Source organism: Mya arenaria, chromosome 2 (genome assembly GCF_026914265.1).
Source record: "Mya arenaria isolate MELC-2E11 chromosome 2, ASM2691426v1".
Classification (NCBI taxonomy): domain Eukaryota; kingdom Metazoa; phylum Mollusca; class Bivalvia; order Myida; family Myidae; genus Mya; species Mya arenaria.
Genome location: NC_069123.1, coordinates 65,442,635 through 65,468,061, shown reverse-complemented (window position 1 = coordinate 65,468,061; position 25,427 = coordinate 65,442,635). Strand labels below are relative to the sequence as shown.

Below are 25,427 nucleotides of genomic sequence, written 5' to 3'. Positions count from 1 at the left end.
AATGCAAGAACTGTGTTGCCTCACACTTCAAAGGCAGTATAACTAATGCAAAAATATTGACTAACTTCTTATACTCGTAATACGCGATATAATTTGACGTTCATATGGTATAACACGCAAGGAGTTATGATGTCATTGTTTATCTTAATATTGCGCTCCAACTGGATTAGCGCGGCGTCACTTAACCATCAATATACGACTTTACAAACAAACATATGCTGCCGGTTATATTTCTTTAAGAACAAATAGTTAAATGTAAAAGATATTGCTTTATATATGTATGTTTAATCGTGATGAAAAATATATAAAAATGTTAATAATTGATAACTTTTTCTTTTTGCTTTTATGTTGAATAAACGCAGTTGGGCAAGCGTTCTATTTACCAAGAAACGCTAGCGCGCTTCGTTCAACATACAGACATGCGATCAATCCTTAAATACTTAACGATGTGCGTCGCTCACCTGAGTGCACCACTGAAGAGAGAGGCGACAAAGAGGCCCGGCACACCGTGGACATTACCCAGTACGTCCATCACAAACAGTGGTAGCAGCTGAAAACATGGGATGTGCATCGTGAATGAAAAGTCATCTACTTGTTCCGTTTTGTATATCCTTACATGTACGATTCGTTAACACTCCAACGTCGGGGGTTGTTAAACAAATAATTAAAGCCGTCTTTTAAACTGTCTGAGAGTGTGTTAACTTCAGAGCACATTCTTAACGGCGACCAGACCGAAATATACTTCCCCATACACTTGCCAGGGGAGGGGGCCTTGACAATTCTTCTTCCAACTTAAACATAGCATTGATGCAAAACCTACTTAATGATCTCGTACATGTACATACACACGAGTGACTATTTGATACCTGATCGCTTGCGGTGATGAGCTCGAATTTGATGGGGTCACAGTGTCGGTACAGGCTGAACAGAGCAACACCGATAAAGCAGCCAATGTACAAGATGAGACAAAGGCCTGGAAAGTTGATCCACATCGCCCTAAAACATATGAACAAGTTATATATCTGGGCGGAATCACTTATGTGCATATGGGCAGAACCTAACATGACACGAATGTAGGCAAATTCAATAGCGTTCTAAGGCAAATGTGTTTGTATTCTTGAAGGGGTCAGCAAGAGTAGGTTTCATAGTTACCGGTAAGACGTATAATATCTGTAATATGTAGATTTAACACGGGGTACACATTAGTATGGCAATGTATAACATTCGGAAAGTTCACATGTTTGATGTATGTATGTTTAACTTACATATTTATATTGTAGAGTAAAACCAATATAGGTCAACATCTTAGTTTTAACAGTGAAAATGAAAAAAAAAACAATGAGTTCATGTACGAATGCTTCTTTTTATATTTGTAAACCATCAATAATTAAGGTGTTTTTTCCGGCCTTGACTTACACCTGTGCTTCCTTCAGGGACGAACAGGAGCATGCTCGCTGGATCTGAGCCTGGTTCGTGCCGTAAATGGCTACCCATGTAAACCAGCCGCCAATAACTAGCGACCATGCAGAATGCCGGATCTTAGGGTCAACGCTGAAACTGTAAAAAAAGTTTGTTTTTTTTAAACATTTGTAAGTCTGAGTTCAGGATAGTTCAAAGCAAAGAGTTGGATCGTAGGGTCCACGCTTAATTGTACGTAACGCATTGTTCGACATTTATCGCCTGAATAACCACCTTTGTACAACAGTTTAAAGACCATCATTTCAGGACTGCTCAGGACTTGACCAATATTCATTATTTGGTGTTCGCACATATTTGTGGGCCAATGACAATCGAGGAATTACCCATTCACTGTAGCTCCATATGGCTCACATATAGACAACAGTTATCTGCCCCCCGTTGATCCCCCCGTTGACCGCCCCCCGTTGACCCCCCCCCCCCCGTTGACCAAGATCCGGATGTGAATACAGAAAAAATAGTGCTTGTGTTCAAGTATCAATATGTTATTAAAATTGAATGAAAAAGAAGCAAAAAATGTTCTTTTTGAAGAGAACTTGACTGAATTTGACACTCCATTGCAGAAATTGATAGTTTTCAGTGTAAATATTGGAAAAATCATAGCTTGTGGAAGTCTGAAAATTAGTTGTTTGTAGCCGATTGACTCCTTGGCGGAAGGGTTATGTATTTGAACTCAATTTTGACAGTCGGGTCAATGGTCAACATGGCGTTTTCTTCCGATTATATTTTGTGTCTTGAATTGTTCTAGAGATGCCATGTCCTTGTTTATCAATTGGGATGTGTATAAAGTCAAAAGCCAGGTTAGTGTCTATATGAAACATATAGTAAAAATAATTGTGGTCTCACGCCTGATATCATGTAGAGCAGAGTAACATTTATTTTCGTAGAGTTTTTTGTCAGTCTACATGATTAGGTAAAACGTCTATTTTTCATGGATCGCTCTGCCCACTAGAGAGCGCATACACGCAGGAATGGGAATGGACACCGGATATAGCTAAAAAAATGATCAATCGATAAGCGTTTGATTTTGACACATGGTCAGTTTTCTATCATTTTTGTGTGGATAATGTTGATATATTTAACAAAATCGAAGAGTTTTGAATTACTTGATACTGTGCAATATACGACTATGATGGAAATATGTCTCCTCTTTTGTATAATAGCCCAATTCTCTCCGAAAGTTGCATGATCGCTCACAAATATTCATTTATGTGGTACGATTTCAAACATAAATCAACAAATTTGAAATAAGAATAAAAACTGAATCGAGCGATTTCATTGTTATTACATAACCTAGTAATGTGTAAAATATCAATATGATATATTTTGTTGTTACGGAGATATTTATACCTTTTGATGCTCTGGCAGTGTACTGAGGATAGATGAAGCAAATAAATAACTGCACTGGGGATAGCTATTAAGTGGACTGAGAATAGTAACGATGTATTTAGAATAACGAGACTGTGATAATGATTACGGCTATTTATCTATACGCGAGTCGAGGGAAATTGTTCGATGTTGTCCATATCGAGGGATGAGAGCAAAAACATGTTGTTGTTGTTATTGTATCTGTATGCACTTAAAACTGTTTCATTCATACATATTAGTTAACCATGATGTGTTTTTCACAAGCATCAATATCTAAATATTTGAAATACGCTGGTAATCTGATTTATTGAGAAACACAAAACATATGGCCGTAGAATTTTTGTGGTGTTTGCTATTCATATATATATAGTATTGCTTTGTAAATCAAGTAGGTACGTTTTTGCACACAGAAAATCACCAGTAGGGAATGAGATATTGTGATCAAATTTGGAACACGTAAAGCTTTGTTCCTAGCTTGGGTCGATTTTGGTATTACTTAGAACAGAAAAATGGTCTCTGTTCGTTCATTTCAGTGAGAGAGAATGTAGTGTGACCAACCCTGATATTTACGCAGCTTGCATTTATACGTTCATTTAGGAGAGCATGGATCAAACTCATTGTTAACTAAAGTTTACTCAATAATTTCTTATAAAATTCTACTCTCACTTTTTGGAGATTATTTGAAAGTTCGAAATAGACATATACAATCAATTTTTGTCGCATTTTATATGCTATTACCAGGACATAAATTTCTCAACTTTGCAACTATCCCCAGTACATAATACGGCTATCCCCAGTACAGTAATGTGAACATTTCTAAGGGCATATCTTTAGCAGTTTAAAAGTTACATTGCCATATCTCACAATAAAAATAGTTGAGCTTATGCTAGTGAATCCTTCGATTCATTTTTTTTTATTTATTCGATATATTTCCTAAAAATGACAATACTTGTCGAAATTCTGCAAGTTTTGAGGTGATCAGCTCAGATTTGAAGAAACATTTTACGAAGTCTGCTAAAACGTAAGCACTTAAAAGTATACCATAGGCCAAATTTAGCATTCAGCTTTTAATTCAAACACTTGCTTCATTTGTGGATACGATAGATATGCGTTTACACAGCAAGATCTTACCTCTGGTTAAGAAAAACAGCTGCATAATTTTATGTTTACTTATCACTTTTCGAGCTATATCCGGTAGTAGGAAAGTAGGAAAAAATGGAACTTGATCACGTTTTTAAACTTCGTTTGTACAAATTGGACCGATTGTTTAGAACTTTGTTAAACACAATAACGTTGTTTACGTCATCGTTGTTAACTTTCTAACCCTTACTGCTCTGGAAGTTTAATGAATACACGTGTGATCCGCTGTATTTGCGACAACTGTTTCAGCTGGACTTTACAATATATAACATTTAATTTTAATAAATAGATCATACTGAACTTTGATCGAAGCGAGAACAAACAAAGAGGATCCCTTACTCATCCCAATCAACCCTGCCGCTGTCGCTAAAGTGTCCCCAGGCCTCTTTGAGTCCTCCCACGTCTGCCATACCCTTGATGGCTATGGCGAACAGACCCGCGAACATGACCATCACCTGAAACGTGTCCGTCCATAACACCGCCTTCAGGCCGCCCTGAGAAACAAAAGGTGATAGTTGTTATGTATAGAGGAGACAGTTTGAAATTGCTTACCCATGTCACGAACAGTAATTATTGCATTACTTTTATATTAATCACAGGCCAATAGTGTATGCTATATGACAGTGAGTAAATAGTTGGTAGTTGGTCAACATTCGCTATGCTGTTGATTAAATTTCCTTTCTTATGTCTTTATTTAGAAACCACTTTAATGGAAAATAATTGACAGAAATTATATTAAATTACTTAACAAGTACACTCAGAAATACACAAGTGTTATATATCAAAACTGTGCGTGCACGTAACGCGGTTCGCGCGATATTTTATTAGACAATAATTTGTGAACATTTTGCCTAGTAAGTCACTCGGAGTTACAATGTACAGTACTAATTGACGGTGCCCGGTACAATTTAAACAGTACCATGGCACTTTAATGATGGAATGTTACTTAAAAAACTATCTAAAATGTCTTGTAAATTGTAATGGCACATAGAACGATTGGCTTGTCAGTCAATAGTCATAGTAATATACCCTTGTTTTGGAAATGACCGAGTAAACTACCAGCCTCGAGCAAAAGTCACTGGTCCTTCCAAAACCTCGGGCAAAAGTCACTGGTCTTTCCAAAACCACGTGCAAAAGTCACTGGTCTTTCCAAAAACACGGGCAATAGTTCTTCAAGAAAATATTCGGGCAATAGTAATTCAAATTACTTGGATAATAGTCACACTGGCCCTTCCAAAAACTCGGACAAAAGTCACTGGTCTCTCCAAAAACACGGGCAATAGTTCTTCAACAAAAAATCCGGACAATAGTCATTCAAATAACTCGGGTAATAGTCACTGGCTCTTCCAATAGCTCGGGCAAAAGTCACTGGTCTTTCCAAAAACTCGGGCAATAGTCACTGGTCCTTCCGAAAACTCGGGCAATAGTCCTTCAAAAAAATAATAAACTCGGGTAAAAGTCACTGGTCCTTCCAAAAACTCGGGCAATAGTCACTGGTCTTTTCAAAAACTCGGGCAATAGTCACTGGCCCTTCCAAAAACTCGGGCAATAGTCACAGGCCCTTCCAAAAATCGGACAGTAGTTCTTGAAAAAACTCGGATAGTTTTCACTGGTCCTTCCAAAAACTCGGGCAATAGTCACTGGTCTTTCCAAAAACTCGGGCAATAGTCCTTCAAAAAAAACTCGGGCAATAGTCACTGGTCCTTCAAAAAACTCGGGCAATAGTCACTGGTCTTTTCAAAAACTCGGGCAATATAGTCACTGGTCCTTCCAAAACCTCGGGCAATAGTCACTGGCCCTTCCAAAAACTCGGAAAATAGTCCTTGAAAAACTCGGATAATTGTAACTGGTCCTTCCACAAACTCAGGCAATAGTCACTGGTCTTTCCAAAAACTCAATAGTCCTTCAAAAAAAACTCGGTTAAAATGTAAAGGTGTAAAGGTTGCTTACCAGGGCGGTGTAGAATGTACAAACGATTCCAACGGAGATGATGGCATACCACAGCGGAAACCCCGTCACTGAAATATAAATATTAAATAGCAATTCTATTGACCGTATCATAATGTCAAACTAAGTTTTTTTATATAAAAATAAACAAGAGGCCCAAAAGGGCCTATGCTCTACTGGCATTGCTTTTGTGGTCATATCAATTCAGAGCATGTATGTATGGGTAAAAGGCAACAGAAATATAGTTTATGTTTTGTGTTTGGGTTACCATGAACTATTTTAATATGTGCCAAGTAAAAGTCATCTGACAAAAAAATGCTTTCAAAACTGTACTCATTGTAAAAATTTCTGTAGTTTTAAAAGTTAAAAAAAGTTGGTCAAAAGGTCAAATTCAAGGGCATCCTAGGACAACATTGATCAATTTGAACAAACATTCACAATAAATTGTGCTGAAATGGATGCACGACCACACAAAAAGATTTTCAAACCTTTCCAGATTTATGTTTACCAAACCTGTGAATCCTGGATGTGGCCAGTAATGACACCATGTGCATAACTTAAACATTCACAACCAATTTTGTTAAGATGAATGCGCAAACTACAGAACTTAAAGCTAAAAAAGGCCTTTGGGCTTTCAACAAGAACAAGGCAAAGTAATTCACAAAATCAACTGCAGAAGCAAAAAGCAAATTGTCTCTCAAAATCCTAGACTTGCAAATTGTCTCCCTTAACTCTAGACTTGAATTTACATGTACATGTAAACTTGGCTAAAAATAGAATTCGTTCATGCAGACCTGGCTAAAAATAGAAAGCATTTCTTTAAAACTTTCATGGCCCATATGTAACAGACTGCACAAACTGCTATGTGCACCTGTCGGGGTTCGAACCCACGACCTCTCGCTCTGCAGGCGGACACTCTACCGCGTCGCTATAAAAGCTAGCTCTATAGCCAGACAGTATAAGTGCCGCTATATGCATCGTATACCCGGTTACACATTCCCCCTCCATTTTGAAATTCGTCCTCGAATTTCGGAGACAAAGGTCAATTTGCAATGACCTTGAGGTATATCGTTTAACACGGGCCCCACGTTGGGCGCCAAATGTAACAGACTGCACAAATTGCTATGTGCACCTGTTGGGGTTCGATCCCACGACCTCTCGCTCTGCAGGCGGACACTCTACCGCGTCGCTATAAAAGCTAGCTCTATAGCCAGACAGTATAAGTGCCACTATATGCATCGTATACCCGGTTACACATAATCTAGGCATTCATGGGCGGATCTGGCTGGTTTTCGAAAGGAACCGAGCTCTAATGGATATCTAGATACTGTACAATTTTAATTGAGATACAATCAAAACTGAAGACTGTATCGTGTTCACAGGCAATTGTTTACAGACGCACGAACGCACGGACGCACGGCCGCACGGACGCACGGATGCACATACTACGTACACATTACCATCGCATAAGCTCTTCTGGCCTTTGGCCAGTAGAGCTAAAACTAGAAAAAACATTTACTCATAAACAAACATGGCGTGGTATTTACAGCAAAGCTATGTAAATGAATTGATGTCTGGATGATTTTAAAAGTACCTTACCATTGGAGTTGAAAACTACACGTGCATGTACGTACCGGCATTGAGCGCCAGCGATGGTGCATACAAAACTATGGCCATGTACAGAATCTGAAATAGGAAAAGAGACCTTAACATTCTTGAAATTGATTAAGCTCTTGAACCACACGGATCTTTAAACTATTCCAAGAACCGTTTATTTTATTTCGCAATATATTTGTCTGAAATGTATGGCGTGTAAGACCTCGCAACAAGTGTTATATTTATGTGGTTTATGACATGTAGTAGTAAGAAGTAGTAGTAGTAGTAGTAGTAGTAGTAGTAGTAGTGGTGGTGGTGGTGGTGGTGGTAGTTGTGGTGGTAGTAGTAGTATAGTAGTAGTAGTAGTAGTAGTGGTAGTGGTGGTGGTGGTGGTGGTGATGGTGGTGGTGATGGTGGTGGTGGTGGTGATGGTGGTGGTGGTGGTGGTGGTGGTGGTGGTAGTTGTGGTGGTAGTAGTAGTATAGTAGTAGTAGTAGTAGTAGTAGTAGTGGTGGTGGTGGTGGTGGTGGTGGTGGTGGTGATGGTGGTGGTGGTGGTGATGGTGGTGGTGGTGGTGGTGGTGGTGGTGGTAGTTGTGGTGGTAGTAGTAGTATAGTAGTAGTAGTAGTAGTAGTGGTGGTGGTGGTGGTGGTGGTGGTGGTGGTGGTAGTTGTGGTGGTAGTAGTAGTATAGTAGTAGTAGTAGTAGTAGTGGTAGTGGTAGTGGCAGTGACAGTGGCAGGGATACTTTTTCATCATGTTGGTATTTGCTATGTTTCCCTGTGTCTCGAGTCTGCAAAGTATGAAAATCGCCAACATACTCCATGACGTCCATTTAGGTGGTCTACCTTGTATAGGATTTTCCGATCCTTCCATACACCATAAAAGCGCATGTTAATGCTCTACTACGCGGAAGCGATCTTGGTAACCTTGACTGTGGTTGATATCGGGAGTTGTTGGAATTGCATTAAGCCCCACTTCGTTGAAACTGATGAGTAATTGTAGTCCACTCAAGCATCTTGACAACACTCCACTACACAACTATTTCAGATAAGGACTGCTGGTAATGTACGGGGTAAAGGGAAAGCCCCCTAATTAGTATTTTATCAGCGTAACCACTTCATCATGAGTAGGGGTGATGCAATTCAACCAATCTGTAGAAATAAATGACTTACTTTCGCTTGTTACATATTAAGGCAAAGGCATGTTCAATTCCTAATAGTTTAATCCGTTCAATGCTGTTAGGGTGAAGGACTGATATGTCTTTACTGAAAATATAACACTATAAACTATCATTAAAGACATTCCTTAGCATTTGCGATGTATGTCACTGAACAACGCGTATGTGATTCCTTGATCAGTTTGAAGTTGTTGACACTTATATGTTATAGTCTCTTAACTGACTGACATAAGTTCAACAAATATGAATTGAGAGCCCTCTTATGCTTTCAAGATCTCACCATTGTCTTGGAAATGAAAAAACTAGGTCCGTTAATATATAATGTAAGTGCCGTGATATTAGTTATGATGACTTAGTGTATGTAAAAGGCTTCCAAAATTCATTTGTATACACATCTTATAACAGTGTGTGTATATCACGTGATAAATTGCGTCATAAATGCTACGTCGGAAGGCAATATATTGCTTCGATTGAAGACTTAAAACAATGATAACTTTTCATTTTCTTTACCATTTTAAATGAAACATAGCGCAGTCTATGCAGCTTACGGAGCCCCGCCTTCGGTCTTTTACCAAATTTTGATTGAGAGTTTAGTTTCTTATAACTCTTCGACAAACCTTTTCACGATACGGCCGTCTGACGGAGCACTATCAAAACATTGTTTGGGAAACAGGTTTGTCGAAGGGTTTGATGAAACTAATCACCTTATCAAACTCCGGTTATGAAACAAAGGTGGGGCTCTTAAAGCTGCATAGACTGGCCTTTGTTTCATTTAAAATTTAAAATGGTGAAGTAAGCGAAAAGTTATCTTTGATTTTTATCTTTATTTTAAGCAAAATATTGCCTTCCGACGTAGCATATATGACGTAATTTATCACGTGGTATATACACACTGTATAACCATATTTGAGCTCGTTAACCACGATACAACACATCGTTGTTTTAATTTCAACGTACGTGTGATTAAATTCTGCAAAAATATTTTGTACATTGTCTGATTTTTTCTTCGACCAAATGTTTTATTTAATATGCAATGGCAAGCATATGAAGAAGGGAAAAACACATGCTATTAGATAACTTGTATTCCTAAATGTCATCACCTACCATTTGTGTACAGAATGTCAGCGAGCCCGCCGTCCGCACTCCCTTGCTGAACCGGTGCTCCAGGTACTGAAACGAAGCATGGACATTAAGTTAATTAACAGCCAAGCCTTATTTTTGTGTGAACATTAAATAAAATATAAAAGCTAGTCCCGTGCCACATTTAGATTTTTATATCAGATATGGACAATGGAAATATAAAGTATTTATTAAAGAATTTAAAGAAAAAGAATAACAGTTGTTCGTCGGTTGGTCAGAGCCGTGTAACTCATGATTTATCCTAGTTTTAAGGCTTGCATAAGTTCGCTTTTTTTTTAATAATTATGTTCAAATCATTCGAAATTGATATTTTAACAAAAATGTATCATTCAAACAAATGCATTAACATATATATTAGATCCTTAACTTTTGAGGAAGTAATTCGGATAAATAAAGGATAATTGTTGGTTTCAGTGTAAGATCGTATTTTATTTCCGGAGTGTCATAGAAAAACATAATTTTATGAATGGCGAATTTCCAATTACATCTTTATTTAAACTAATGCAACCTTTTATAAATTTCAAAGTGTTTTGGCAACATTTTCTGGTTCAAAAGTGACGTGTTATGTTATGATCAAAGGGAAGTAACTGCAATGGATTTAAAAGAGGTCCTTAAAGTTGATATTTTCACTCCTTAGTTTGAAGTGAAAATATAATTTTTCACTGTTGTTATTTCACTGATGAAAATCCGTATTTCATCGAAAAGCATGAAAGAAAGATGGTAGGGTAGCAAAATCACCTAATTATATAATATAAACCAACATGCTTAACTCTAACTCTTTTATGACATTAAGGCATTCCCCCTTTGAATGTCAATATCATGTCACAGAGGCAAACATTAATAACATATGTAACTCAAACCGTGTGTTTACCGACCATTTGAAATTGTTCATTTTCATGTTATTAAGTAATACAGATCAAATGCCGACTGTACAACCTGTGTTGACATTGCTCTCAGTCTTATATTGATATCCTGTTTTATTGCCGTGAATACTTTAAATGCAGACCGTTTTTATATGCAAATATAATTTAATTTGTCATTTCTTATCACCAAATATTGATCATTTTCTGAACACGATAACTAATACAAAGTGACGGGGAGATACCTAAAGTATACAGCGTTGCATCTTATTTTCCCTGTTTAAACTTATTCGTTAGTTCAGTTGCATACTTTTATCATTAATCATATCATATTGAATTAATCTGAATCAGCAAGCACGCAGTATCATGACAAACGGATGTTAAATTAATGCATTTTTCTGATTTTGATTTTATTATCGGAAATGGTCAATCTTGTGAACTTTACACTTGCAACATCAGTGTTTATTTGCAATATAATTACCGAACAGATTGATCGAAGAGTTCTCAAAAACTTTCTGCAGTATCTAAGTTTTATTTCCTGAAAATATGAACATTCTTTTTAGTTGAGAACATCATGTATCAAATTCACAACATCATCTGTCTGAATTCAGAGCATCACCTAACAGAGTTCAGACCATCATGTATCGAAGTTCAGACCATCATGTATCAGAGTTCAGACCATCATGTATCAGAATTCATACGAATCATGTATCAGAGTTCAGACCATCATGTGTCAGAGTTCAGAACATCATGTATCAGAGTTCAGACCATCATGTATCAGAGTTCAGACCATCATGTATCAAAGTTCAGAACAACATGTATCAGAGTTCAGAACATCATGTATCAGAGTTCAGAACATCATGTATCAGAGTTCAGAACATCATGTATCATAGTTCATAGCATCATGTATCAGAGTTCAGACCATCATGTATCAGAGTTCAGAACATCATGTATCAGAGTTCAGAACATCATGTATCAGAGTTCAGAACATCATGTATCAGAGTTCAGAACATCATGTATCAGAGTTCAGAACATCATGTATCATAGTTCATAGCATCATGTATCAGAGTTCAGACCATCATGTATCAGAGTTCTGAACATCATGTATCAGAGTTCAGACCATCATGTATCAGAGTTCAGAACATCATGTATCACAGTTCAGACCATCATGTATCACAGTTCAGACCATCATGTATCATAGTTCATAGCATCATGTATCAGAGTTCAGACCATCATGTGTCAGAGTTCAGACCATCATGTATCATAGTTCATAGCATCATGTATCAGAGTTCAGACCATCATGTGTCAGAGTTCAGACCATCATGTATCAGAGTTCAGACCATCATGTATCAGAGTTCAGACCATCATGTATCATAGTTCATAGCATCATGTATCAGAGTTCAGACCATCATGTATCAGAGTTCAGAACATCATGTATCAGAGTTCAGACCATCATGTATCAGAGCTCATAGCACCATGTATCAGAGTTCAGAACATCATGTATCACAGTTCAGACCATCATGTATCATAGTTCATAGCATCATGTATCACAGTTCAGACCATCATGTATCAGAGTTCAGACCATCATGTATCAGAGTTCATAGCACCATGTATCAGAGTTCAGAACATCATGTATCACAGTTCATAGCATCATGTATCACAGTTCAGACCATCATGTATCACAGTTCAGACCATCATGTATCAGAGTTCAGAACATCATGTATCAGAGTTCAGAACATCATGTATCACAGTTCAGAACATCATGTATCACAGTTCAGACCATCATGTATCAGAGTTCAGAACATCATGTATCAGAGTTCATAGCACCATGTATCAGAGTTCAGAACATCATGTATCAGAGTTCAGAACATCATGTATCAGAGTTCAGACCATCATGTATCAGAGTTCAGAACAACACTGCGATCTGCTAAAAGTTTGGAGAACAATATACAAAATGCAGGCGCTGTGTGCCATCCTGATCTCATTAATAACGGCATTTACCTCTATTGGTTTGGGAGTGTACATAAAAAATCCCGCTTGTCACGCTTGTGGACGTGGCGGATCAAGCCATAATGAGGACAGATCATAACGAAGAGCGTTCCATATCATCCAGTAAACATCAAACAGACGATAACTATGTGTGTTTACATCTGATCAGGTAAAACTCATCCTTGCATACCAAATAGGCTTTTTTGCCTGCCGACGTGTATTTTACTGACACCATCCCGGCCTAGAATAAAATGCCACGACTCTGTAAGTTTGACAACCTCAAAAAAAACATGATATATCACCATAGTATGACTAGGCTGTGAATGATGAAAAGTAATTTTACACGCGATCCTATCGTGATAAAGAAGTCTGGATTTTTTCACGTTTGAGCGAGTTTTCAGTACTTTAATATCTAATTATTTGTTTGTGTGTTGGTTTCAAGGACTCTGCAGCCTTTGTGATATCAAGATTCACATTACATTATCACATTAAGGCCATACCAAATCGTTTCTATATTTAGCGTCCGCGGTCGGACAGGTTTTGGGCCGATCGAAAAGAAACACATTTTATATGATCAACAATCATTCTGAATAATCTAACTTCCTTTTACTATGATCCCGACTACATACACAAGTGTACACAACATGTTTCGTACTTTGTACTAGTAATCTTTGCATTTGATATAAAAATGCATTAAAAAATATGCATTCTGTGTGAATCCCATGTCAGATCAACACTTAAATCAGTTTTATTTGAATTGTTCTTGCAGTGAAAACCTACAATCTTACACTATAAATAGTTCAGAATGGATTAAGGAGGCTCTAGTGTCTCTATTCCGCAAAGGATGTCACTCATTTAGAATTTGGAATTTGTTCGGGGCTTTTTTTTCGTCCGTTAGGCCGTCTGAATACACCCTGATTTCCTGAGAAATTCACAGAAATGAACTGGTTTAATTAAGATATACATTGGTCATTATCAACTTAAACTAGAAATCCCATTGATCATTGTAAAATTAATAAAATAAAAAGAATATTTTCTAGAAAAATAAGACAGTTCATCTTTAAAGGGTAAACACCACGAGTAAACGCTAAAATAATAAACACATTGGTTTCTGACTTGATTGTTTTTTTTGTTTTGTAAAATGCGGTCCTACTTCGTTTTCCTTCATTGAGATTAGACATACTTAACAAAACTGTCATTTCGGATCGTGCTGAAGTGCTGACCTGTTAGCTGACGGCATAGAAATTGAGGAATACTGCCGACCAATACAGATAAAGAAGGAAATTCTTACTAGTGAAATGAAATTAGTATGAAGAGTTATTTTATGTTTCATTAAGTTCTATTTGTTTGTTAAATATTAATTTTAAAATGATATAACATGTTTATTGAAGTTGATATTTTATGTTTCATAAGAGCGTTTAGCTGCAAGCCATAAGCAACTGGCTTACTACCTTCAAGGTCGATCATTAAAGTCCAAACGTACGTTCTCAATACCTCAGTCCTTGTTGGTCATATATATTGACGCCCTAAAATTCTAAAATTATATTGCATACAACACATGGCATCTCATTACCCTTTTAAGGGTGAAAACATTTCTGTATTGTGAAATAACACGTGTTAATGCAAACATTGCAATACTCTGTTATACTGTGCATGATTATGATATTCCTTTCAACAAGCCACACTGACTCAGAAATAACGTAACAACAATTTACCCAAAAACAATCTCTGTTACATGTCGAACAGTCAAACCATTAGTTCATAGTCATCCCGCTGGTTTACCACGGCCGAAAGTATCTTCTTTGACGACTCCTCTTGTTTCTGGATAGCTAGACAGGCTTTCGTACTAAGGGTTGACGCAAAACATTTGGGTGGCCTAAGATTGTTCAAACGAGCAGTTTTATTTACGACGGTATTTATAGCCAGAGGAAAATATACATTTAAATGTATGCATGCATCGCTTACAGTGTCGTTATACAAATGTATACGTTGTATTTATTTTTGCAAGTTTACAAATAATCAACTGCTGAACGCTTTATGCGTCAAACCGATTAACACATAATGGTTCAAAACGATAAGCAAGACGAAACCCTTTTGTCAATATGTGTATCAACTTATTTGCAGTATCATCAGTACGAATGCACTGTCCTTCAGAACTCGGTGACGACACAGACGTACTGTTAGCAGTTTATGTTATTCCGAAAAGTTTAAACACGAACTGTAATTTGGAGATTAAGGTTCAGGCGAACTTAATACAGTACATGATCCTACTTCCGGTTATACGTGTATTATATTTTTTTTAAAAATGAAGATTTAAGACGTCGTCCTTGTAACGTATAACGCACGGGGAATCGTCGAAAGAAACACAAAATATTTAACTAATTTAAATGGGTTTTCTATTGTCGAAAGATTTTGACGCATAGCCGTTCATGATAGCCCATGTTGCATGGCATCTGTTTTTATATGTTGTACACTTATAATGTTATAAAGCCAACCAGCAAGCCGGTTGAACTAGTAATGTATGAAGGAAAATATACAAAAGACACTGCGTTGATTGATAATGGGCATTTATTCAAAATGCCATAAAATAAAATCAAGGTCAACAAGAATAGGATGACAAGTGTTACGTTATGTTTCCCGTAATACAATATCTGGATGGGTAAACCGCCAAATGGCAAAGCCGCCGCCTCCCAGAGAGACCGGCTTGGGGATCCATCGCTTCACCAAATTAAAATTAATAACGGATGACCGCTGGTTCGTTGAACTAAAGGTAATTGAAAACTTGAGAAATACTGCATTCTCATTGGAAAACATATAATGTTGACCACTAAGAAAGTTATAGGTATATAAATATGTATTTACAAAATATAATGATTATGCGTAGTTTGATCACACTAGTTTGATATTGTGACTCGTTGAAAAACTAAGTGCCAATTATGCTTCATTAATAATGGAGCCGTTCCTGTGATTGCTTGTTGTTTTTTTCCTCAATATTTTGGAACACGTGAATTAAGTGAAATAACTGCATAACCACTTATGTTTGTCCTGATTTGACATGTGTTCAGCTAGCATGCTGTGTTTACAAACATGAGGGTATGTTTAAACAGTGAATGTGCTATGGCAAGATCTACTAAGAGAGGGGTGGAGGAGTGGGTATTATCTTTAATATATGATGTAGATTTTATCGTATTTGCATTTGGCCGGATTAAATACTCACCATAGTGGCGTAACTGGTCGAGACATTACGCAATGGCAGTTATAAATAAAGATAAGAATCATGCAAGCTTCTAGTTTATATTCTCCAGACACCTTGTGCAGCAAGTGAAGTATTTCATATACCTATTTATCATTTTATGACACAATGGTCAACCACCACTTCTTTAAATGAAGCCACTTTCGATACACTGAGAAATGTTTGCTGGATAGACAGTTTAAATAAAAAATATATAATGATAAGGTACAAACAAACCCATAAGCGTATAAGAAGGCAAATCTCCCATTATATACTGACCAGGTGGTAAACATTGTGATTCATACCTCATAAGCACTGGTGACCCTGAGTCGGTAGAAGATTGGTATGAACCAGTGGGCAGCGGTGGCCACGACCAGCAGATAGCCTAGCCCGATGTACCAATACATGGTCGTAAAGTTGTACATTTCGGCCGGCGTCCCCAGAAGCGTGATTGCCGACATGAAACTGGCCAGGATGGACAGGGCTACCGGAATGGGGTTCATGTTACCTCCAGCGAGAAGAAACTCCTTGGTATTCTGGCGGTTTCTGTCTTTGATGGCGTAAAATATTCCAATGAAGGCGGAAAACGCCAGCATAAGTCCGAACAACACATAGTCTAACACTGCAAAAGGTGCCAATTGTTTTGTTTCAAAACTGTATGCCATCTCGATTATACCTATGTAAATGGCTTAAGAAGTATCCGAATATATTACACAGCTTTCCCTCACAGCTATCTGTTATCTGGCATTTAAACAGGCTACACTAGTTCTTAATTCACAATAACAAATCACTTAAAAATATGAAACATACATTTCAAACGCATACTAGTTTGTATCATTGACGTAAAACAACAAACAATTACGTCCGTCTATGTGGGAAAACATCTGGTTAACCACGAAGTACTTAAATGCTTATTGAAGCCAATGGCCTTGTTTAAAATGAAGCGAAGCAGTCTCTCGATGCGTATAAATTAACACTCGAAACACATTGAGGTCGGAGGTCATAAACCGCTACCAGGAAAACCGCGTACTCGTTCACTCGCATACAATAGCGCGTTAAACCCAAACTCAACATGTGGACTTAGTTATCTTTGTTGATCGTGATTTGTGCGCGTGTGGTTACAGATCTGGGTCAACCGAATTTCTTCGTTACTATTTGATTTCAAGCGATCGATCAGCAAAATCACACTATGTCAATTCTACTTCTATTGCTGCAAGGAAATTGCTTGTATAACTGTTTAAATATACATAAACGTGCACAACTATATCATCATGTTTTTGCATCACATTGTAAATTATGTTTCAAAACAGTAATATGACTTAAACGCGATCGTCAGCTGTATTCATCGAACTTCGTATTCATCCATAACATTATTACATAATTGTTGAAAGGTCTAGCTTGAAATCAGATACAATGTACTTTTTGAATATACGATTTACAGAATATCTTCAACAATGAAATAGTAAAGGCTGTTGCACTCACGTTCACATGTTGTTTTTTACTTTGAAGATTGTCCTTGATTTTAAGCGAATAAACAAGGTATCTCGTATTTATTCATTTTGAAGTTTATCCATACAATTGGCTTCGCTCGGCTATACTGACTAAGGCCATACCAACTTTTCTTATGTTTAGCGTTCAACCGTCCTTACGAAAACCTATCTAGCATATGCTGAATTTAAGTGTGATGATCACAGGAATCACACAGAATGCATCATGTTCTCATATCAAATGCCAAAAATACCAGTACAAATGTGAAGCATATTGTTTACACGTGTGTTCGGTAGTCGAAAATATAGTAAAAGTAAATTGAAAATATTCCGGCGGCAAGATCGTTGATAATGTTATGTCGATCGGGAAGTTCAAAAATATCCGTCAGCGGACGGTTTACAAAGACACGATTTGGTATGGCTTAATCTCATTTCAAGGCCACTGTAGCGTAACACTGTTAAATCTCAACATCCTAGTTTCGTTCCTGATTATATAACAATTAAGCACAGATCCAGGAAGATCAGATAACCACACATTGATATATACATAGGGACCACTATTCGGGGGGTTTCTCGGTAAGTATGTCCTACGTTATGTTACAAACCTTTCGGGAAGGAAATATTCACATTCCTGGTCTCGATAACATGAAATATATCGGGATAAAATCAACAAAATATGGGAATAAATTGACAAAAAGATTTGGTGTATGCAACTACTTTTGGACAAACGAGAATCGAGTAGGATTCAAATTTCTGCTTTGTTATATGCATCAGTGTTTCCTCTCACATCTCCCCAAATGCCGGGATCCCGCTTTAATGAATTAAAAAGCCTCTGGCGAAAACAGCAGCAACATGTCCAGTAAGTCATTAATTGGTTGCATAATATGATAAGTTAGTGATTTTTTTTTCTTTTCCTTCACTTTTTTCCCAGTCTTTTTTGGTTTAGATTGGTTTTACATTCATAGTATCTCAATTATTATTCGTAAATAACATAACTGCATTCTTATAGCATGCTTGTAACTTGGTATTATGTTTTGATGGGGGTGGCCATCCGGAAGCGAGTGACTGAACCTTTCTCAGTCATTCAAAGTTTACTCGACATGTTATAGTTAAATGCCATTAAGTGAAAGCTAAATGATAAAGAATGGCCGGAGTGAGCGTACCAAACGAGCCCATCTTATTCATTAAGATTTTACTTCAGGTCATCCTACCGATTCAGAATGCATCCTTATTGGCCGATACATTGTCAATGCAAAATCTGACGCAGGGAGTTTGTATCGGATAAGTGACAGTAGGCGGACCATTAAACACCCGCGAAGGTTAAAATTGTTAATGATTTTGCCTAGTTCTTAATGCTTGCTTATATGCATTTTCATTGGATGAAAATGTAGGTTGTATTCTAAACCTAGTTACAGCCCAGGGCTGCTTTTCAATATTGGTCTTATTTGGATTTAAGAACGATGTAGCTTATTGGATTACTTGTTATTTATAACTGACCAATAGAGTAAATGAAGTCATAGATGTATGACCCTAAGATTGACATAAGTTGCATATTGAATACCACCCAAGGTCACAAAAATGCACGGCTAACAGCGTTGGGCTATACGTTATCATACTAATTTAATTGAGTAGGACTTTAGCAATGATATTCGACAATTTCAAAACGATTTCATTTGCTTATTTTTCTCTTTATTTTGGAATGATACCTTGTTATAACTGCCTAGCAGGTCATAGGAATACATGGCTTACAGCGCTGGACTGTACCGCTATAATACCGTGAATAAAATTATAAAAAAACGTGATGTCAAAAATCAAACGTTTAAACAATAAGGACATTATTTCGTATCATGCAAAAACAAATATTGACATGTTTCATGTAATTTTAGAACAATGACTTGGACATGATATCTTTCAGGCTGATTTGCCGGTTTAATATTGAAACTGCTAGTGATAAATTATTTCCGCATCAATCATGACTGGATGCTGAATGTTATTTTTTTAGTTTTTCAAAACACTAATCAGACAATGAACTGTACGGTTGCAAATAGGTGACATCCGCACAACTTGATTTAAATTGTGGTCACAACTTACTAACTTGTGGACGGAATTTAGTAACTTGTGGCCACAACTAAGTATTTTGTGTTTTAGTCGACCATACAATTATTTGAATCATAGAGTTGAGAAAGGGTATCGTTGATGATATAAACGGTCGATCCATGGGCCTCTATAAGACTGTATGAGCTAAATGCATTGTTTACAATTTCGTGAATTATTGTTTTGTCAAAGGTTACCTGATATTTCAAATGCAGTTTATAAATTGAGTTATCTTTTAGAAACTCAAAACCTCATTGGAGAAACATGCCAGACATGCTGTCTCCTCATCGCTTTGTTTTGGAGCGCGGCTCAAATATCATCGTTCAACAGAAGACAAGCCTGAGCGACCTAAGAACGCGGTTGAGTACAAATGCTTAGGAAATGCCATGTCAGGTTCTTGTATTATAATTGAAATTTTCTCCAGTACGTGCAAAAGGTGAGCTACTGTGATCGCCCATTGTCCGTCGTCTATGGTTGAGCATTAACATTTAAAAACATCTTCTACTGTGAAACCCCATGGGCCAGACATTTGATGATTAGTATGCAGCCTCATGTAGTGACCCCACCCGGGGTCCCAGCTTTTCTATATACATGTACTAATAAAGTAAACACTTTGGAAATGTTCTTCTCTGTATCCACAAGACTCGAACCTTTGATTATTGATGTACAGCCTCGTTCAGCGGTCTTTTACGAATATTGTCCAAATTCAGACCAGAGGGTGAAAATATCCCCGCCCCAGGGGTCCCCTTGTACAGTAAAAGCTTTGAAAATCTTCTTCTCTAACTGAAAGGCTAAGACTTTTGAATATTGGTGACCGTTTACTAATTTTCTTAATAACCACTTACTAGGACTAGGTGGTCACTTTAATCAGATGAGCGATATAGGACCGTTCTGTCCCTCTTATATTATAAAAATTGAGAGAGGAAATATGGACGATGTGAAACGTGCTAGGCCAAAGACGCAACAGATTCTTTCAGAGAAAAGCATGCTCGACTGTGAAGGGGTCAACTGGTCTTATAAACATCGGCCTTGAACATCCATGCGGAAAACTGGTTATGCCAATTTGCATATTACTAAGTATATCAGCATACTGTGAACGCTGTTCCGCCTACAGCGGACGTTACATTACTATCTGCCCCGAAAAGACTCGTCCCTAGTCTTGGCCTGGGAAATACGTGGGTATGGCAACTCCGATCCGGCAGTTGTCGTCATCCCACCGCAGCTACCATTTGTAACGTGCGAGGCCAAAGATGCTTCAGATCCCTTGAGAGAAAAGCTAGCTTGATCCTGAAGGAATCAACTGGCCGTATATATACATAAGCCGTGAACCTCCACGCGAAAAACTGGTTATGCCAATTCGCATAATACTAAAAGGTGGACTGCCGGAAGGAAGCGGAGCTAAACAATACAATAGAATACAATTAAAGAAATCAAATGGCGAAAAAACAAAGACAATGGCCATAAAGACAATGGCCATAAAGACAATGGCCATTCAGGAGAAAATAAAGTAAGAAGACAAGCAATAGGTGGAGACGGAATGTCTTTGAGAGTAGGAAAACATGAGTCGGCTTAGCCACATAACTAGGACGTTGCTGATATTGCCGTGATTCGTGCGTGGTGAATATCGGAGCATACCATGAATATTGCCTGAGTGTGAGAGTGAGTTGTGGTAATGGTATAATATATAAAAGAGGGTAGAAAACATTGTCAATTGGTTTGAAAGGAATGACTGGAATCTGCTATTTACCGAAGATAGTATACATTGAAATATTATTCCTTATGAGTCAGTTAAGGTTTTATAAATGCTAGAAAAATATTTCATCAGATTATATTGTTATTTTCATTTTGTTATCTATGTGCTGTACGTGTTGAGGGGAGACAACGCTATCAGAGCTATGTCATCCTCACATGAAGGGTTACCCTTGTAACATAAAATTTTGCACGCATTGGAAATTGACCCCATGTGTATTTTTTCACGTTGTAAATTGACCCCAGCAACATTTCAGCATTACGTTTTGATAAAAAAGGTGAAAACTGATCAGTTTAAATTTCGAGAGGTAATGGGGTAATAAGTAAGATTAATGAACTTTAATTATTATCAATTGTCCTTAAGAAATAAACACATGAAGGTGTGACTTTTAAAAAAAAACCATTGCTTTCCGCAAGCTTACTGTTTCGATTATTTACAAATACATGTATCTCCAATTCCGAGCCCCACCTTGAACCTAATACTTCCTAAAGCCATCTTATAAGTTATCTGTCAAAGAAAGGTAGCCACGAAGTAATGCATACCAAGCAAATAAGGTGTGAGTAGACTCCTTAAGGGGGCCTAAGTTAATGGAAATATACTGATTATTCATTTAAACAAAGCATAAGAAGCATGACAGCGTGGTATCGTGACGTTAGCAGCCTGGCAGCGTGGTATCGTGACGTTAGCAGCCTGGCAGTGTGGTAGCGAAATAAATGAGCAGTCTGGCAGCATGGTGGTGTGAATTTAGCAGCCTTGCAGTGTGGTAGCGTGAAATGAGCAGTCTGGCAGCGTGGTAGTGTGAATTTAGCAGCCTGGCAGTGTGGTAGCGTGAAATGAGCAGTCTGGCAGCGTGGTAGTGTGAATTTAGCAGCCTGGCAGTGTGGTAGCGTGAAATGAGCAGTCTGGCAGCGTGGTAGTGTGAATTTAGCAGCCTGGCAGTGTGGTAGCGTGAAATGAGCAGTCTGGCAGCGTGGTAGTGTGAATTTAGCAGCCTGGCAGTGTGGTAGCCTGAAATGAGCAGTCTGGCAGCGTGGTGGTGTGAATTTAGCAGCCTGGCAGTGTGGTAGCGTGAAATGAGCAGTCTGGCAGCGTGGTGGTGTGAATTTAGCAGCCTGGCAGTGTGGTAGCGTGAAATGAGCAGTCTGGCAGCGTGGTATCGTGACGTTAGCAGCCTGATAGTGTGGTAGCATGAAATGAGCAGATCGGCAGCGTGGTAGTGTGAAGTTAGCAGCCTGGCAGTGTGGTAGCGTGAAATGAGCAGTCTGGCAGCGTGGTAGTGTGAATTTAGCAGCCTGGCAGTGTGGTAGCGTGAAATGAGCAGTCTGACAGCGTGGTAGTGTGAATTTAGCAGCCTGGCAGTGTGGTAGCGTGAAATGAGCAGTCTGGCAGCGTGGTAGTGTGAATTTAGCAGCCTGGCAGTGTGGTAGCGTAAAATGAGCAGTCTGGCAGCGTGGTATCGTCACGTTAGCAGCCTGGCAGTGTGGTAGCGTGAAATGAGCAGTCTGACAGCGTGGTAGTGTGAATTTAGCAGCCTGGCAGTGTGGTAGCGTGAAATGAGCAGTCTGGCAGCGTGGTAGTGTGAATTTAGCAGCCTGGCAGTGTGGTAGCGTAAAATGAGCAGTCTGGCAGCGTGGTATCGTCACGTTAGCAGCCTGGCAGTGTGGTAGCGTGAAATGAGCTGTCTGGAAGCGTGCTATCATGACGTTAGCATCCTGGCAGTATGATGGCGTGAAATGAGCAGTCTGGCTGCGTGGTAGTGTGAAGTTAGCAGCCTTGCAGTGTAATAGCCCGAAATGAACAGCCTGGCAGTGTGGTAGCCTGAGGTTAGCAGACTCGCAGCTTGGTAGCGTAAAGTTGACAGCCTCGTAGCGTGGTAGCGTGAAGGTAGCAGCAAGGCAGCGTAGAAGCGTGAGGTAAGCAGCCTGGCAGCGTAGTAGCGTGAAGGTAGCAGCGTGGAAGCATGAAGTCAACAGACTGGCAGCGTGGTAGTATGAAGTAAGAAGGCTGGCAGTGTGGTAGCGTGAGGTAAGCAGCCTGGCGGCGTGGTAGCGTGAAGTTATCAGCGTGGTAGCACGAAATTAGCAGCCTGGCAGCGTGGTATGGTGAAGTTAGTAGGCTGGCAGCGAGGTAGCGTGAAGTTAGTAGGCTAGCAGCGTGGTAGCGTGAGGTTAGCAGCCTGGCAGCGTGGTAGCTTGATGTTACTAGGCTGGCAGCGTGGTAGCGTGAGGTTAGCAGCCTGGCAGCGTGGTAGCGTGAGGTAGCAGCGTGGTAGCGTGAGGTAAGTAGTTTGACAGTGTTGTAGCGTGAGTTAAGTAGTCTGACAGCGTGGTAGCTTGAGGTTAGCAGTCTGGCAGCGTGAGTTAAGTAGTCTGACAGCGTGGTAACGTGATGTTAGCAGTCTGGCAGCTTGGTAGCGTGAGGTTAGCAGTCTGGCAGTGAGGTAGCGTGAGGTTAGCAGTCTGGCAGTGTGGTAGCTTGAAGCTAGTAGGCTGGCAGCGTGGTAGCGTGAGGTTAGCAGTCTGGCAGCGTGGTAGCGTGAGGTTAGCAGTCTGGCAGTGTGGTAGCGTGAGATAAGCAGTCTGGCAGCGTGATAGCGTGAGGTTAGCAGTCTGGCAGCGTGATAGCGTTAGGTTAGCAGTCTGGCAGTGAGGTAGCGTGAGGTTAGCAGTCTGGCAGCGTTGAAGCGTGAGGTTAGCAGTCTGGTAGTGAGGTAGCGTAAGGTTGGCAGTCTTGCGGCGTGGTAGCGTGAGGTTAGTAGTCTGACAGCGCGGTAGCGTGAGTTTGCAGTCTGGCAGCGTGGTAGCGTGAGGTTAGCAGTCTGGCAGCGTGGTAGCGTGAGGTTAGTAGTCTGGGAGCGCGGTAGCGTGAGTCTGGCAGCGTGGTAGCGTAAGGTTAGCAGTCTGGCGGCGTGGTAGCGTGAGATTAGTAGTCTAACAGCGCGGTAGCGTGAGGTTAGCAGTCTGGCAGCGCGGTAGCGTGAGGTTAGCAGTCTGGCAGTTAGGTAGCGTGAGGTTAGCAGGCTGGCAGCGCGGTAGCGTGAGTTTAGTAGGCTGGCAGCGTGGTAGCGTGAGGTAAGCAGTCTGACAGCGTGGTAGCGTGAGGTTAGCAGTTTTGCAGCGTGGTAGCCTGAGGTTAGCAGTCTGGCAGTGAGGTAGCGTGAGTTAAGCAGTCTGGCAGCGTGGTAGCGTGAGGTTAGCAGCATGGCAGCGCGGTAGCGTGAGGTTAGCAGTCTGGCAGTGAGGTAGCGTGAGGTAAGTAGTCTGACAGCGCGGTAGCGTGAGTCTGGCAGCGTGGTAGCGTAAGATTAGCAGTCTGGCGGCGTGGTAGCGTGAGATTAGTAGTCTAACAGCGCGGTAGCGTGAGGTTAGCAGTATGGCAGCGCGGTAGCGTGAGGTTAGCAGTCTGGCAGTTAGGTAGCGTGAGGTTAGCAGGCTGGCAGCGCGGTAGCGTGAGTTTAGTAGGCTGGCAGCGTGGTAGCGTGAGGTAAGCAGTCTGACAGCGTGGTAGCGTGAGGTTAGCAGTTTTGCAGCGTGGTAGCCTGAGGTTAGCAATATGGCAGTGAGGAAGCGTGAGGTTAGCAGTCTGGCAGTGTGGAAGCGTGAGTTTAGCAGTCTGGCAGCGTGGTAGCGTGAGGTTAGCAGTCTGGCAGTGAGGTAGCGTGAGGTTAGTAGTCTGACAGCGCGGTAGCGTGAGGTTAGCAGTCTGGCAGCGCGGTAGCGTGAGGTTAGCAGTCTGGCAGTGAGGTAGCGTGAGGTTAGCAGGCTGGCAGCGCGGTAGCGTGAGTTTAGTTGGCTGGCAGCGTGGTAGCGTGAGGTTAGCAGTATTATAGCGTGGTAGCGTGAGGTTAGCAGTCTGGCAGCGTGGTAGCCTGAGGTTAGCAGTCTGGCAGTGAGGTAGCGTGAGTTAAGCAATCTGGCAGCGTGGTAGCGTGAGGTTAGCAGTCTGGCAGCGTGGTAACGTGAGGTTAGCAGTCTGGCAGTGAGGTAGCATGAGGTTAGCAGTCTGGAAGCGTGGAAGCTCGAGGTTAGCAGTCTGGCAGCGTGGTAGCGTGAGTTTAGCAGTCTGGTAGTGAGGTAGCGTAAGGTTAGCAGTCTGGCGGCGTGGTAGCGTGAGGTTAGCATCCTGGCAGTGTGGTGGCGTGATATGAACAGTCTGGCTTCGTGGTAGTG

The 25,427-nt window shown here is 39.9% G+C and overlaps 2 protein-coding genes across 2 annotated transcripts in view; both read right to left on the bottom strand.

Moving 5' to 3' along the window:
- LOC128213030 (sodium-dependent multivitamin transporter-like) overlaps positions 1-17,434 on the bottom strand; it is a 31,286-nt gene extending 13,852 nt beyond the window's left edge. Inside the window, exons 1-8 of the mRNA XM_052918514.1 lie at positions 16,233-17,434; positions 9,811-9,876; positions 7,566-7,617; positions 5,935-6,002; positions 4,324-4,478; positions 1,417-1,557; positions 867-996; positions 462-550 (exon numbers count right to left, since the gene is read on the bottom strand). Coding sequence (XP_052774474.1) covers positions 462-550; positions 867-996; positions 1,417-1,557; positions 4,324-4,478; positions 5,935-6,002; positions 7,566-7,617; positions 9,811-9,876; positions 16,233-16,592 — 1,061 coding nt within the window. The 5' untranslated portion in view covers positions 16,593-17,434. The remainder of the gene's footprint in view (positions 1-461; positions 551-866; positions 997-1,416; positions 1,558-4,323; positions 4,479-5,934; positions 6,003-7,565; positions 7,618-9,810; positions 9,877-16,232) is intronic.
- Positions 17,435-21,860: 4,426 nt separating this feature from the next.
- On the bottom strand, positions 21,861-25,379 carry LOC128216697 (uncharacterized). Its single transcript, XM_052923343.1, has 4 exons — positions 24,524-25,379; positions 24,023-24,384; positions 23,644-23,867; positions 21,861-23,292 (listed from the first exon to the last, which is right to left on the bottom strand). Exons 1-4 carry the CDS (start codon positions 25,377-25,379, stop codon positions 21,861-21,863), a joined length of 2,874 nt encoding a protein of 957 aa, XP_052779303.1.
- Between the last annotated feature and the right edge of the window lie 48 nt (positions 25,380-25,427).